The sequence below is a fragment of the Loxodonta africana genome, chromosome 8, assembly GCF_030014295.1.
Source record: "Loxodonta africana isolate mLoxAfr1 chromosome 8, mLoxAfr1.hap2, whole genome shotgun sequence".
Taxonomy (NCBI): domain Eukaryota; kingdom Metazoa; phylum Chordata; class Mammalia; order Proboscidea; family Elephantidae; genus Loxodonta; species Loxodonta africana.
The window spans coordinates 1,318,226-1,334,975 of NC_087349.1; the positions used below are offsets into that span (position 1 = coordinate 1,318,226).

General features: G+C 46.1%; 1 protein-coding gene across 1 annotated transcript in view; it reads right to left on the bottom strand.

Moving 5' to 3' along the window:
* Positions 1-10,536: 10,536 nt before the first annotated feature.
* Positions 10,537-16,750, bottom strand: part of CNTNAP2 (contactin associated protein 2) — a 1,506,181-nt gene continuing 1,499,967 nt past the window's right edge. The window contains exon 24 of the mRNA XM_064290350.1: positions 10,537-11,808. Within this exon, the coding sequence (XP_064146420.1) occupies positions 11,609-11,808 (200 nt within the window). The 3' untranslated portion in view covers positions 10,537-11,608. The remainder of the gene's footprint in view (positions 11,809-16,750) is intronic.

Genomic DNA, 16,750 nt, shown 5'->3' on the forward strand with positions numbered 1-16,750 from the left:
AGGCTCTGCACCCCCTCCCTAAGAGACACTGAGTCCCCCCTTGGGAGGCCTTTAGCCCCGCTCCAGAAGGAACTCAGCCCCCTCTCTGGAGGCCCTGAGCACCCCCCTCCAGAGGCCCTGAGGCCACTCCTTCCAGAGGGATAGCTGTTATTTTGCTTAGGCGTGTTGCCCTGAGGCGTGTTGCCCTGAGGCGTTGTTGCTCTTAGGCGTGTTGCCCTGAGGCATGTTGCTAAAGGGGCACTGTTTAGGGCCATCCAGGGCCTGGATTAGGTCTGGCAGGGTGTCCCTAAACTGGTCCTGGCTGCGGCCCGAGAATCCAGAGTGATGGTTCTCAGAGACCCTCTTGTTCAGCCCTTCACCACATCCCGGCAGGGACTGGAATTATGAACAATCTATGGATTAAGGGTGTTTAGAGTGTTCTGGAGAGCTTTGAGGTGTCCTAAGGGAGTGACTTGGGGTTATCTAGAGCCTTTCTTCTGAGAAATAATATAGTTGTAATTTACCAGAAGCGGTCATGCACCAAGACTTTTCAGGTGTCTTGCTTATCAGCTAATCCTTACTCATCTGGAGGGTGGTAACATCCCAGTGGTACAGATAAAGGAAACGAAGGCTTACAGCTTGCCAGGTCAGAAGGGTGCCAGAGGGCAGAGTTGAACCAGAGTAGAAACCCAGCCGGACTCAGAAACTTCTCTTTTGCCCACATCAGTATCAGTATTTTCCAGAGTAGAAGGCCCGTGGCGACCCTATAGGACAGAGTAGAACTGCCTCATAGAGTTTCCAAGGAGCGCCTGGTGGATTTGAACTGCCAACCCTATGGTTAGCAGCCACAGCACTTAACCACTACACCACCAGGATTTCCAGGCCTGTGGTTCTGTGTTACACAAAAGAGCTCACTATCGGTCAGAAAAGTCTGGAAAGCCTTGGGTTGAGACTGTCAGCGCCTTCTCTGGCTTCCCATGGACCATGGACCTGACCTGTCCCCTCCAGACGTGGGTGCTGAAGAGTTTTCTTTGGAGGGAGCATTCTGCTTCTTGGGCAATGCTGGATTGCAAACTATTTTAGGACCTCAGGCTAGGGGGACCAGAGAGGTATTCCCCAGAACCGAGAGGAAGGGAAACTTGTGAAATTATGAAGGAAGTTTTCTATTGGCTGTAATTTACCCATTTTAAACTGGCGAAGCACTTAGCCTGGGGGTCTGGTGCGTGAGAAGCTCACAGGTGCTCTCTATAGTTGTTGTCGTCTCTATTATGGCTAGTTTTAAAGAGAAGCTTCAGAAATTCAACCATTAATTTTCTCCTAGGAGTGGTCTGAGTTCCCCTTTCTCGTGGAATGACTGAGACTCACCTGAGGCTCTTACTTACCTTTTCAGATCCACCTCTGGCTGAGGTCTAGGCAGCCCCCACAAGGGGGAGGATCCCCCCGCCCCCCGCCAGTTGTCAGCCCTGGAACAAAGCTGCACCACATCACAGGGGACTGGCCTTCCTCAGAGGACCCCCCCACATGGATGCCCCCCAATAGGGGACGGACGGCCACCACACAAGTGAACCCCCCCACAGGGGTCTACACCCCACAGGGGATGCCCAATCACAGAGAACCACCCCTCTACACGGGACTGCACTCCCATCACAGGGTACCAATCCGCATTACAGGGGACCACTCACCCCACAGGGGACCACCCTCCCCACGGGACCACCCCCCACAGGGGACCACCCTCCACAGGGGACCACCCCCCCAGGAGACCACCCCCCTCAGGGGACCACCGTCCACAGGAGACCATCCCCCACAGGGGACCATCCCCCTCAGGGGACCACCCCCACAGGGGACCATCCCCCTCAGGGGACCACCCCCCACAGGGGACCATCCCCCTCAGGGGACCACCCCCCACAGGGGACCATCCCCCTCAGGGGACCACCCCCCACAGGGGACCATCCCCCTCAGGGGACCACCCCCCACAGGGGACCATCCCCCTCAGGGGACCACCCCCCACAGGGGACCATCCCCCTCAGGGGACCACCCCCCACAGGGGACCATCCCCCTCAGGGGACCACCCCCCACAGGGGACCACCCCCCTCAGGGGACCACCCTCCACAGGGGACCACCCCCCTCAGGGGACCACCCTCCACAGGGGACCACCCTCCACAGGGGACCACCCTCCACAGGGGACCATCCCCTACAGGGGACCACCCCCCTCAGGGGACCACCCCCCACAGAGGACCATCCCCCACAGGGGACCATCCCCCTCAGGGGACCACCCCCACAGGGGACCATCCCCCACAGGGGACCATCCCCCTTAGGGGACCACCCTCCACAGGGGACCACCCTCCACAGGGGACCATCCCCCTCAGGGGACCACCCTCCACAGGGGACCACCCTCCACAGGGGACCATCCCCCACAGGGGACCATCCCCCTCAGGGGACCACCCCCCACAGGGGACCATCCCCCTCAGGGGACCACCCTCCACAGGGGACCATCCCCCACAGGGGACCATCCCCCTCAGGGGACCACCCCCCACAGGGGACCACCCCCCCAGGGGACCACCCTCCGCAGGGGACCATTCCCACCAGGGGCCCCCCCATCACAGGGAGCGCGTCTGCCTTGGGGAGGGCAGGACGGATTGGTGACCAGGGGCAGTGGACACTGGGTCTGGGGACGAGGAATGGGAACATGCTGGAGAGGACCTTCTGGGAGCCTGTTCTCCTGCGGTCCAGCCTCTCAGGCCGGCTTTCGGTCCGTGGGTCTGACCAGGGCGGGGGCAGGCCTGCCAGGAGTCCTCCCTGGAGATACAGGCAGTGAGAGGGTGACACCAGGGCAGGGGGCGGGGCGGGGCGGGGCCGGGAGGGGGCGGGGCCTGGGCTGAAGGGCGGGGCTCGGGTTGGAGGGCAGGGCCTGGGATCAAGACAGGGCTGGGCATAGAGGGCGGGGTCTGGGCTGGGGGCGGGGCCTTGGATGGGGTAGGGCTGGGCTGGGGGCGGGACTGGAGGGCGGAGCCTGGGGGCGGCCCAAGACCTAGTGCAAGGCCGGGTGCAAAGGCTCGGGCTGGGACCCCAGGGCTCAGTCGGAGGGGGCTTCTCCTGCACAAGCTGGCTGAGCCTGCGCACTGGGGAGATCTGAGCACCGGGTCCCGGCCGCCGCAGGGTGGCTCCCAGGGCAGGCGTCCCCCGGGCCAGGTCCCGCGCTCAGACCCCAACCCCGAGTAGTCGCTCCCCCGGGGGACTGGTCGGTGCGGTGGTGGGACGACTTGACAACAACTGGTCTGTTTTTTTTTTGGTTTTGAGGAGTAACTGTCCATAGTTTTGGAAAGATTAAACACCCAATATGACTGAATTTAAGAGTGTGGACTAATTTATGAAGAACTTAGCCACCAGTGGCCCCAAGTTTGCCTGTGACAGCCCCCCCCCCGATTTTAAAGTGTCCTGGGGGACAATTGGTTTCCCAGGGGGCATGTTAGTGATGGTGTTTGTTGACGGCCACCTTCCAAAGTGACCTTGTCCCATGGCCTACGGCTTCCATTGGAGCCTTCTCAATTGTCTCATAAAAGTGTTTTCTTGAAAATAATGAGAGTTTTCCCCCAAATCAAAGCACAGGTCAGAGTACCGGCATCAGAATTAATGCAGCCACCGCTCTGCTCCGAGTGCTGGTTTCCAGTAACCAGGCTTCTTGCTGGACGGCGAGATTTGTGCTTACGACCCAGACGGGATGATGTTAGACTTGATCCTTTTCTCCTGCCAGCAGGGGCTGAGATTGTCCTGGCAGCCCTGGCAGGGGCTGATCTAGCTGCTGTCCTTGTAGTGACCTAGAGGCAATGCCCCTTTACTGGTCAGAATAAGGGTGGAATTAGCGCTGTAAATTGAATTTGTGGGAGTTATAACCTGATCACCCAGAAATGTATCGAAGGTGCCTCTTACACTTTTGACAAGAGTCAAAATCCCTGATTCAACCAGAAACTTTTATTGACGGCAACTCCTGCTTGCTGACACCGCTTGAGAAATGACACTTCACCAGCAAATGTGCTCTTCCACTTCGCTCTTATTAAAAACGATTATATCACACTTAATGTCCTTTATTCTATCCATGGGAAACCCTGGTGGCATAGTGGTTAAGTGCTACGGCTGCTAACAAAAGGGTCGGCAGTTAGAATCCACCAGGTACTCCTTGGAAACTCTAGGGAGCAGTTCTACTCTGTCCTACAGAGTCCCGGTGAGTGGGAATCGGCTCTTCAGCAACAGTTTTTTTTTTTTTTTTTTTTTGGTATTCTAGCCATGATCAAAATCAGGCTATTGACAAACTCACCTGTCAGCCAGTCTAGGGGAGGGCGAGGAGGGGGCTCAAGGGGGTGAGAGGGGGGTTCAAGGTGGTAAGGAAGGGGCACAGGGTGGTGAGGAGGGGCGCAGGGTGGTGAGGAGGGGTGCAGGGTGGTTAGGAGGGGGTGCAGGGTGGTGAGGAGGGGTGCAGGGTGGTTAGGAGGGGGTGCAGGGTGGTGAGGAGGGGGCGCAGTTGGCAGGAGGGGTGAACACCCTCCTTGCCCTTTTGGCTCCTGGCGGCTCCTTTGTTCTGGGCTTTCCTGGCTGCAGATTCTCCTCCAAGTGGCTCTGTTTCTCTGGCTGTCCTCCCTTATAAGACTCCGCTCAGAAGGGATTAGAGTTAGGACCCACCCTACTCCCATACGGGCTTCTTAGCTGATGATGCCTGCGAAGAAAGGCCGTCTGTGCCCAGACATGCCACAGTCGCAGGTGCAGGGTGAGCACCAACAACAGTTTCAACCATATTTTTCATAACCAGTATTCCCACTGGCTCCTGCTCTGTATCAGCAGTATTTTTTCTTATCTATTTGAGGATGTTTAAAATATTTTTGATCTGTCCCCTCAATTCCCATTTGTCAAGTACTGGGTGTTCAATATGTTGTCTTTGTTTCATAGCAGTTGTCTTTCTCAAATATCTGATATTTTCCTTTTTCCCCCTGGGGGCTCCCCCGCCCCAGGTGTTAGCCATAACCACCAGGAGGAGAGGTCAGGTGCAGGGCTGTCTGCGATGCCCTGCAGCCCTGCTTCTCAGAGCCACCCAGGGAGGTCAGCAGGTGCCAATGAGTCATGCAGCACAGAATCCTTTCGGAGGGTGCAAACCCCTTCCCAAAAGAACCACCACAGTCCTTTTTTCTGTGCTCTGGTGAGCACTGTGCTTTGTGGTGTAAAAGCAGATACATTTTCTGCTATGTGCCTGTAACTCCCCTTTCCTGCCCCTCTCTGCCCCCTACTCCCCATATGTTCAACAAATATTCCAAAACCAAACTCTTGCTATCTACTCGGTTCTAACTCACAGCAACCCTATAGGGCAGGGTAGAACTGCCCCGTAGTTTCCAAGTCTGTAAATCTTTAGGGAAGCTGACTGCTACATCTTTCTCCCGCAGAGCAGCTGGTGGCTTTGACCATCCCCCTTCCCTGACCTTTCGGCTAGCAGCCGAGTGCTTTAACCACTGTGCCACAAGCTCTCCTTCAACAAATACTGCCTTGTGCTAAATTCAGTCCTCTCCAGGAACTTACTGGTCTTGGGGACACCCAGGCCAGGCAGGTGGGGCTGGGGAGTGTGAGCCTGCTTGGAGATGTGGGACCCTAACCCTTCTGGCTCTTCCCTCTTTAGTCTGTTAGTGAACTTGTGTAGTGCTAACCTTCTTTTCTCAGGGGAGCTTAGGACATTCTCTCTGCTCCTGTGGTACCACATTTGCACAGCAAAATCTTGACAAAGAACCTTAAGGCATAAAGCTCTCTGAAAGTATTATTATTGGTTGACCTTGGGAATTGCCAAAGAGCAGAGAAGTTTGGCTCTAAGGTACCGGTCACACTTACCTGATGTACGTTTGAATGCTTCACTGAGAATTGATGAAGAGGGAGTAGCTTCCCGCCGGTAACCCAAGCGCGGAGAGTGCGGAGTAATAACTTAGGTCTGGCGTCCTTAACGTGCGTAGAGTGCCTTCAGGAGGGTCCGCAGCTCAGACCTCAGGGATAAATCTGTTTTCTGGCTCCATTTGCCCATTACCCAGTGTTACTCCCTCCCTCCAAAGAAGGGCCAGATATACTCTGAGCATAGCTGAACTCTAACCACTTTTATACAGCAGCTTGTAAATTCATCCAATACATGACACTGACTTCCATTAAGCTATTTAAACAAAAATTGGGCACAGAGGACAAGAGAAGGTTAACAATGGTTGCATCCAAATGAGACCTGCCTTTGAGGCACCTCAGAAGAAAAATCCACCACTGAAAACCCTGTGGAGCACAGTTCTACTCTGACACACATGGGACCACCATGAGTCGGGGATGACTTGACAACAACTGGTCTTTTTTTTTTTTTTTTTGGTTTTGAGGAGTAACTGTCTCTCCACAGTTTGGGGAAGATTATACACCCAATAGTTGCTGACTTCAGTGCTGGGAGCTGTGTTTTGGTGAAGGTTGAGCACTGATTCTAGGGTATCATGTGGTAAAAACACAAAGAATCGCTTTTAGGATAATTAAAACTATTTTGAATTTTTTATTTATCAATCTGGTTTCTAATATAATCTTAGTTAAATGAAAGACATTCACAAAGAATATTAGGCATACATACATAATTCCCTTCTTTCATTGTAGTTTACATGCTGTCGCTTTTAGAGAGTGAGCTTGTGTTCTTTCACAGGATGGGACTCCCAGCCAACTTTGCAGAGAGAATACGCAGCCCAGCTTTTCACAACTCCAACCTTAGCAGTCACCACGCTCACTCAAAAAAGTTAGAAACCCAACAAAACAAAACTGAGAATCAGTAACAACGAGAATGTTTTTTGTCCTATGGAGAGGAACCTGCTTGTCTCCATCACCATCCCAGAACCCAGCCACTTCTGAGTACACTGAGGCTTGGAAATGATGAAGACTGTCTTAGCAGCCTTGCTCATAAAGCAGGTTTCCATCTGGAAAATAAGGCTGCAAACAAGTGTCTGTGAACACCTGTGAGTGCGTTTGTCTTACCCTCTGCCAGTCCACGCAATGGGAGATGATGGCTGACTTCTCAGTGTGAACTCCCCCATTTTACTGACGAGTTTACATACCACTCATGCAGAAGAAAACGGCGCTGTGAAGGGAATCTACCTTGAAGTTTGCAAAATCCTCACGCAAGGCAAGCATGGGCACCGCAGAGCCCCCAGGCCGAATGAGAGGTGGCTTATGTTTTATGTTGGCTTGTCTATAAGCTGGTCTTACCATGTGGGGGGCATGTGGAGAGGGGAAACTGAGCTCTAAGTCTCACCCCAGAAGGGGGCGCATGGCTTTGTGCAGGCAAAGTTCTGACCTCTCTGGCTTCCGGTGATGTCCCATCTCTAGTGCTCACAGCTTACCCCTGAGGGTCTACCCTGCTATTACTTAGGCAGCTGTGTGGCAGGCAGCGCCCCATATGTCTCCAGGCTCCTGGACTTGCCGCTTTGCTTCTTTTGACCTCTGACCACAGACCAGAAGTAGGCCTTCACCAGGTGGCCCACTAATGTGGGCCTTGACATCTGGGGAAGAACCAGCGGCTTCTTACCACTGTGTCATGAAGGAGGTAAACCAGCCCATCTCACGTCTGGGGCACAGAGGGACAGAAGCTCAGTGACCTGGCCAAGGTCGCATAGCCAGTCAGGAATGAGGGTGGGTTAGGACCTGCAAACTGACTCTTGGGGTCCACTCTCCCCCAAATACCATTGCGTAAATGGCACCCAATGGCTGTTAGCCCTAACCAGCAAGGAAAGCTGTTAATGTTTGTTTTTCGGCTATTTCAGGGAGCCCTGATGACACAATGGGTAAGTGCTCAGCTGCTAACGGTTGGCAGTTTGAACCTACCCAGCTGGTCCACAGGAGAAAAAGCCCTGGCAATCTGCTCCCATAAAGGTTACAGCCTAGGAAGCCCTATGGGGGCAGCACTACTCTGTCCTATAGGGTCACTATGAGTTGGAACAGACGCGACAGAAGTGGGTTTAGATTTTTTGGTTTTATACCTGTGGATATAATCCCACTTGGGGGGGTCAGTTAGTTCTGCTGGGATTACTAATTTAGGACCTATTTTTATTTGGCTAATTAATTAAATTTGATTGGTATCTTTCTTTTGAAAACTACTTGATAAGAAGGTAAAAAAAACAAAAACAAAAAACACAACCAAAAAAAACACCAAAAACAACCCAACATCGAAAGGTTCAAATCAGGAGCTAATCTTCTAGAGGCATGAAACTTAAAAGGCGCATTCAAACACCCACACCCTAAGAGAAGAAGCGTCTGCCTGAGGAGGGTGGCAAGCAAAGAGTGAGGGGTGAGAGGAACAGAGCTGGTCGCGGAAGGAAATCAACGTTTCTTCTTGACGCCACTGTCAACACTTGCATTTCCATGTCTGGTGGCCAATTGCTTTTTCTTTGAGTGTATTCTGCACTCCTTGTGCCCTGGCCTCAACAGGGGCCATGGAAACCCTATGTAGCAGTTTCACTCTGTTGTATAGGGCTGGTATGAGTTGGAATCGACTCGAGGGCAATGCTTCTTAATATTTAAGAGGTGAGCACTTAATCACTGCGCCACCAGGGCTCCTTTCCTCCAGCTCTCGGGAACATACATTTAGGAGCTAAGAATGGTACTAATTTTGCACTCAAAGTCTCCCACTTCTAGCTTCTCAAAACATAGCTGCTTGCTTTATACAGAGAGGAAGTTTCCTGCAGAAATGACCCTAAATCTGACATCAACTTTTCCTGAAACTTTAAAACAGCCTCTTGCTTTTTTCCTGTTTGTTCTTGTGATTTAAAGAGGCTGCCTCTAGCCTATTTGTACTTGGCTGATGATGTTTTGGGACATAAAATGTCCAGATTTTGTGGGATATGAATGACAAGGCAAGAGTAGGCTTTGACCTTGGGCCATTAAATCTCAGCAGTGGAGGCTGCATGTCCTGAACTTTTGAGGGAGGAAGCTGGAAAAACGAGCTGCTTCTTTTTCTTCACACAAATAAATTATTTACTATTTAGGATGTTCTGGATGTAGTCTTCATGAGCACACTCGGGGATTTTTGTTAAGCCCACAGCATCAAGGAGAAGCCAAGATTTCCCACATCCATTTGGCACTTAGTTACTCACTCACTACCTTATCCAGTTTCTCTGTCTCCTGGGGACTGGAACCCCCTCCAGGGCAGGGCCATGCCTACCTCTCCGAGTTGATGGGGCTGTGGGTGAACCACTGCCCTCTGGCTGGTCCAGGGCCCCAGGTGCGGAAGGTTGGCGAGAGAAGCTCTGGGTTTCACTTTTCACCTTTTGTGGTAGGAAGGAGGAGGGAAGAGAGGGAAGAGGAATGGGGAGGACATTTCTGTATCGGGGCTGTCCTTGATTGTTTGAATCCCCTAATCATTTTGGGAAGGAGAGGAAAGCGCTGAGGCAATGTGTAAAGAGTAGAGATATCGTTGGAAATGCAAGAAATAATGCATTTCCATCTGGCACTATTTGTTATGTGGAAAAGTAATACCTGTAAAATAGGTTTAAAAAACCAGAAACACCTCAAAGCATGTTTAAAATGTGTTTTTTTCCATGTGACAATACATAAGAGGACCCTTGATGGCAATTGTCTTGGTGAAATAAATAGCCTTGTTTGCAATATGTTATTTGTAACTGTGACATTGCTTTGATAGTTGGTCCTATTAAATATTTTCTTGTTCTTAATGTATTTTATGGAAGAATGAACTAGACCTTTTTAAGTTCAGGGTATTCACGACTGTGCCCGAGATCAGCAGTGTGAGAGGGCGTTGGATTCCCTTCTGTCCTGTTACCTCGCCTTGGTGGGATCAGCAGGTCTAATGCCGCCTACGGAACAGGCCATGCTGGTTGTCACGTGCCATTCACAGCTTGGGAGGACATTCCCATCACCGAAGAAACTGAAGATCCTCCAGCAAGTCAGGCACACCCAGAATCCTAAAAAGTATGTGGCTACCATCCCAACAAACTAGTTTCCATCTCATTGACAGAGGACACTGGAAAAATAGCGCCCATGCCTTTTTAACCTCATCTCATCCCTTTCCAGGAAGAAAAGCAAAAAAGCGATCATACTTACTTCCTCAAAATGTTGGAATCTAAAAAAATTTTAAAAAGTGCTTCTTAAGTATAAGAAGCCTGAAGTGTAATGATCATAAATGGTAGTCATTTTGGAAATAACCTTCGTGTACTCTTTTTTTTTTTTTTTTTTAATAAATGAATGAAATGGTCTTTTGGATACTCCAGGAGGGAGCTTTGTTCCCATTTGGTTACACAAAGTCTATTATTTTTTAAATAAAACCAATGGGTTATTCATTGGAATAAGTGGTAAAGATTCCTTGTTAAACTGAGCGGTATGTTTGACAAGGCACGTCTGTTCTCTGAGAATCAACAGTCGCCTACCATGTTTGTGACGAAACAGAGGTTCAGATGTGTCTCCACCGAAGACCCTGAATCATGGCAGTATGTCTATTTTGGATGGAACAATACGTGGTGTCGGTGACTTGACATATGGCAGTGTTTTCCACAGGATTCCAAAGTAATGTCAATAGTAATAACAACAATAACTTGGCTTTATTGTGATGTGTCCATCAAGAGGACATTGTTTGCTAGGATTTTGTCACAAGTGGATTAAAAACTAGAGGCTTAAAGCAAAAGAAGCAGAGCCACTTAGTTTACACATTCCCTAGGAGGTGCCCATACTTTCGCTATACCTACAGAAGCAGCAGAAGCGAACAAGCCATCACACCTGGCCCTAACTCTCCACTGAGGTGCTTTCACACACAGACAATGCAGCCCAACATGTTTCAGAGCACAGGAGAAATCTTTTGTAACAGAAAAATTGTAGCTGAAAGTTACAGATATTGAATGGGTCTAAGGCTACGTACACGGAACACCATTACCTTTTAGAATCCGATGAAAAATAAAACCAACAATCCCAGTATGAAGCTACTTTCTGCAGTTCTTAATGCTTCTCACCAATTGTGCTGAGTGTTTTACGCGACAGTTTCCAGACACCCTCTTCCTATAACTGCTGTGTCAGGCGGGACCCTCAGAGAATCGGGACGGATTGACGTCTCTCTGAAAACTGGCAAATAATAAGATCTCTTTGCCCCTTTTCTTTCCCTTTCAAATTTATAGGACACCAAATGAAATATCATGTGAACACGGACTAGATACTATGACTTCCTATTAAAGTTGAGTATATTCAAAAGGAAGAGAATGTTGGAGGCCATATGTTTGTTTATCAGCTTTTTTCAAGAAAAAATATCCACCTTCTAAGGGCTCTTAAAAATGTAGAAAACTTGCCCTGTTACCATGGGTTTTCAGAACACCTCTGAACACACACAAAATAAGACAGGTATTACCTACAAATTTCAACCATTGCTTAAACTCTAAAAGCATTTTTGTATTATTTTGTTTTGATACTGAAGGGGAAACTCAGCTATAAAGAAATATTACAAAGTTTTTTTTTTTTTTTGTGGTGATCAGTCTCAAGAATTTTCTGTTGCTTGCCTTCCCAACTTGTGCTGATATTTTAAGGATGTGCTCAAGAGTGTAAAGCAGGGTGCTTCTGTCTCTCTCCCCCTCCCCGCCCCACTGACAAAGAGCCACCCTCAAATAAGCCATTCCCTTTTGCTTTCATCGATGGTCTCTGTGAAGTTGGGGTCGTTGTTCATGATGGCGGCGTCCGCGCTCTCTGCCGACTCTGCCCCCTTCGCCTCGTTGGTGTGGTAGGTGCCTTTGTGACGGAACATGTACCGAATGAGGAAGACCAAGGTGCAGAGAATGGTGAAAATCACCACAGCGATGACCCCTGGTGGAGACAGGAGAAGGACTAGAAGTTAAACATATCTTATATAGCCCCCATCAACTTTTCTTCATTTCGTCAAGGTGTCCCTCCAACACTGCCCTCTCCCCCATAAAACACAAACCTCCAAACACCACCACCACCTCTACCACCACCAAAAACAATAAAAGAGGACTTCTGCTTCTGGCCACGGAGGAGTAACAGAAACAACAGGAGTCACTTTTCTTCCAGCCAGAAGTGCCTACGATACTGGACAATGTGTATGAAACAGCAATTTTCAGACATTAGACAACAGGTGTAATGGAACTGTGATAACCGAGGGTGGAAAACAAACCAAGTGAGCCCTGTTCTTAGTGTTCTGCCTGGAGGCAGTTTCTGGACAGGATGTAGGAGGGGAATGCAGCCAAGCTTGGCAGCCTCCCTGAACTGAGGAGCCAGAGAGAGCTATGCACAGAAAGAACTATGCATAAAATCTGCATAGAAGCCCCTGAGAATCTGTGGCTACATACCACTATACTTAGGCATAGGGTGAAATCCCATAAGGTCAGCAAATAGCAATGGCTAAGAGCTGTTATAAGCAGAGCGATTTCTGGACCTTACCCAGGGCTGAGAGATGTTTGTGTTCCCACTAACCACAGTGAATGACTAACCTCATTGAATAACCAGGGCATTTGGTACAGACTATAGAAGGACCACTCGACGGGTGTTTTCATAAAATAGCCTTAGATTAAAGGCTTCACTAAGACCTGTCCTAAAAAAGGTTTAAAACAAGGCTCAGAAATATCAAGCTGATCTGTAAGCAACTTAACTGTCTGCAATATAAACCTGAGTATTTTTTAAAGGAAGAAAATAAAATCTAAGCACTCAATGTAACATTTACAATTTCTACATTCAGTAAAAATTGCCAAATACGCAAAAAAAAAAAAAAAAAGAGAGAAGAAAAGAAGGGTGTGGGGCAGGAAAATGTCGCTTGTAGCCAGGAAAAAGATTAGTCAATAGAAGGAGATCCAGAAATGACAAAGGTGACGGAATTAGCAGATACAGACTCTAAAACAGTTAAAATAAATGACAAGAATAGCACAAAGGGAGGGTAGAAACGGAGTTATATATTACATGTGAAGTGGTATAATATTATTTGTAGGTAGACTATAATAAGTTAAATATGCATAGTGTGAACCCTTGAGCAATCACTAAAAAGAAAACAAAGAATAACAGTTATGAAACAAAGAATGGAGATACAACAAAATCATGGAGGGAAAAAAAACACCTCATTAATCCAAAAGAAGGCAGGAAAAGGGAGAAAAAGGAATGAAGAACCGATGGCACAAGGAGAAGACAAATAGCAAGATGATAGGTGTAAATCCAACCATATTAATATTTGCATTAAGTGTAACTGATATAAACACTTCAATTAAAAATGAGAATAGTCAGAGTGGACAAAAAAGAAGCCAACTATACACCGTCTATAAGAAATGAACTTTAGGTATAAAGAAACAAGTAAAAAAAAAAAGGGCGGAAAAGATATGCCATGCCTACACTAATTACAAGCAAGCTGGAGTAGCTATATTAACAAAGAACAAGGGTTATTAGCAAGGATAAAGAAGAACATTTCATAATGATGAAAGGGTCAATTTATCAAGAAGGCATAAGAATTCTAAATGTGAATATACCTAATAGAACCCATTGCCATCGAGTCGATTCTGACTCATAGTGACCTCATAGGATAGAGTAGAACTGCCCCATAGGGTTTCCAAGGAGAAGCTGGTGGATTGGAACTACCGACCTTTTGGTTAGCAACCGTAGCACTTAACCACTATGCCACCAGGGTTTCCTAATAGAACTTCAAAATAAATGAAACAAAAACTGACAGAGCTGAAAGGAGAAATAGACAATTTAAAATTATAACTGGCAATTTCAACACTCTTCTCTCAGGAGTCATTATCCTATACTAAAACCAGACAAAGACACTACAAGAAAGGAAATATAGAGCAATATTCCCCTTTAATAAAAGTTTAGCAAATCAAACCCTGTGATATATAAAAAAGACAATATATTATGATCAAGTGAGAGAACTCCTAAGAATTCAAACTTCGTTTAACATTCAAAAATAAATCAATGTCATTTGCCACATTAAACAAATAAAGGAGAAAAAATAATGTGATTATCTCAACTGATACACTTGAGAAACTTCAACACTCATTTGCTATTAAACCTCAGCAAACTATGAATAGAAGGAAACCTTGTCATCTTGATAAAGTGCATCTATGGAAAATTTACAGCTAATATCTTTCTTAATGGTGAAAGATTATACACATTCTCCCTACCATAAGGAATAATGGAAGAATGTCAGCTCTGAATATTTGTATTCGTCATTGTCACTGGAGGTCCTAGCCACTGCAATAAAATAAGAAAAAGAAGTAAAAAGCACAAAGAATGAGAAGAAAACTCTTTTTTTGGAGAAGTAAAACTCTTTATTTTCAGACATGGGGGTCTATGCAGAATATTCTAAAAAATCTACAAAAAAAAGCTGCTAGAACTAACAAGCAAATTTAGCAAGGTCATAAGATACATGATCAATACAGAAAAATTAACTGTGTTTTTATACATCAACAAGAAACACTTGGGAAATGAAAGCAATAAAAGAATACCATTTGTAATACCACAGATTGAACAGCTTTTCAAGATTGTGTGCACTGAAAACCAATGGACCTTGCTGAGAGAATTTTAAAGAAAACCTAAATAAATATACCATGTTTAAGGACTGAAAGACTCAATATTGTTAAGATGTCAATTCTCTCCAAATACACTTTAGTGAGATACTAATCAAAATCCCAGCAAATTTTTCTTTTGATAGAAATTTATAAGCTGATTCTAAAATTTATATGAAAATGCAAAAGACTTAGAATAGTGAAAACAGTTTTGAAAAACAAAAGAGAAGAAAAATTTGAGAACATATACTGCTGATGGTCAAGACTTACTATGAAGATACAATAATAAAGAAAGTGATATTGGCTAAGGAAAGATATATAGATCAATGAAGCAGAATAGAGTGCTTAGAAAATAGACACACACATACATGGTCAATTGATTTTTGATAAAAGTGCTAAGAAACTCAATGGTTTTTTAAAACAAATGATGTTGGAATAATTAGATATTCATTTGGAAAATAATGACCTTGACCTTTACCTTACACCATAACAACACTAATTCAAAATGGCCTATAATCTAATAGTAAAAGTTAGAGCTATAAAACCTCTAGAAGAAAATATAAGAGAAAATCTTTACAACCTTCGGGTACGCAAAGATATTTTAGGTAAAACAAGCAAATAAAAAAATCACAAACTATTAAAAAAAAAAAAAAAGGAAAAATTGCATCTCATCCAAATAAAAACCTCTTGATTTTCAAAACATGCACCAAGAAAACGAAAAGGCAAGACACAGACTGGGAAAAAAAAATACACAGCACATATGTCTGACAAAGGACTGATGTCCAGGATATAAGAACTCTTACAACTCAATAATAAGTCAATAACAATGCAATTAAAAGAGGGGAAAAGATTTAAACAGACGCTCCCTAAAGGATTTCTAAATGGCAATAAGCATATGAGAAGATGCTCAACATTACTGGTCATCAGATAATCACACATTAAAACCACAATGAGATACTATTCATCCATTAGAATGGCTAAAATTAAGAAGATTGACAATACCAAACGTAGATGCGGTTGTGGGGCAACTTGAACTCTCAGATGTTGATGGTGGGAATGTAAAATGGTTCAGCCATTTTGAAAATCTGCTTGAAAATTTCTCATAAAGTTAAATGCCCACTTTCTATAAGACTCAGCAACTGAACTCCTAGGAATTACCAAGGAGAAATAAAAACATGCCCATAGGAGATGTTTACAAGAATATTCATAGCAGCTTTACTAATAATAGCCTCAAACTGGAAATAAGCCAGATGTCCAACCACGGGAGAGTGGATAAAATAAATGATGATATATCCATACAGTGGGATACAATTTAGCAATAAAAATAAATGGACTCTTGATACATGGGACAATATGGATAGCTCTCAAAAACATTACACTGAGCGAAAGAGGCCAGGCACAACAGCTTACACGCTGATCCCATTTACAGAAAATCCTAACAGAAGTGGAACTAGTCTGTGGTGACAAAAGCAAACCAGAGGTGGCCTCGGTTGGGAGTTGGGGGGGGCGGCGCTGACTGCAGGGGCATGAGGGAGCTTTTTAGCGTGATGGAAATGTCCCATGTCTTGGCTGTGGCGGTGGTTAGGGTGTGTGCATTTGTCAACAGTCACTGACTCATTACACTTAGATGAGTGTGTCTTATAATATCTAAAGCATACTGAAAGAAAGTTGATTTTATTTTTTAAAAGCAAAAAACAAAAAGGATAGGGACTTTGGTCAGCTTATGTCAGGATGATGGACAATATGATTTAAGCATCACTCTAATTTTATGTTCATACATATTTCTCACAGGAGGTGATACTTTCCTCCTGTGGAGAAGAAACCCACTGGTGAAGCAAATTGATTGAATTTAAAATTCATGATCATCGTCGTTGTTGTTGGTAGGTGTCGTCGAGTCGGTTCCGACTCATAGTGACCCTACGTACAACAGAAAGAAACACCGCCCAGTCCTGCACCATCCTCACAATCGTTGCTATGCTTGAGCCCATTGTTGCAGCCACCGTGTCATTCCATCTTGTTGAAGGTCTTCCTCTTTTTTGTTGACCCTTTACTTTACCAAGCTTGATGTCCTTTTCTAGGGACTGATCCTTCCTGACAACATGTCCAAAGTATATGAGAAGTAGTTTTGCCATCTGTGCTTCTAAGGAGCATTCTGGCTGTACTTCTTCCGAGACAGATTTGTTTATTCTTCTGGAAGTCCATGGTATATTCGATATTTTTCCCCAACACCACAATTCGAA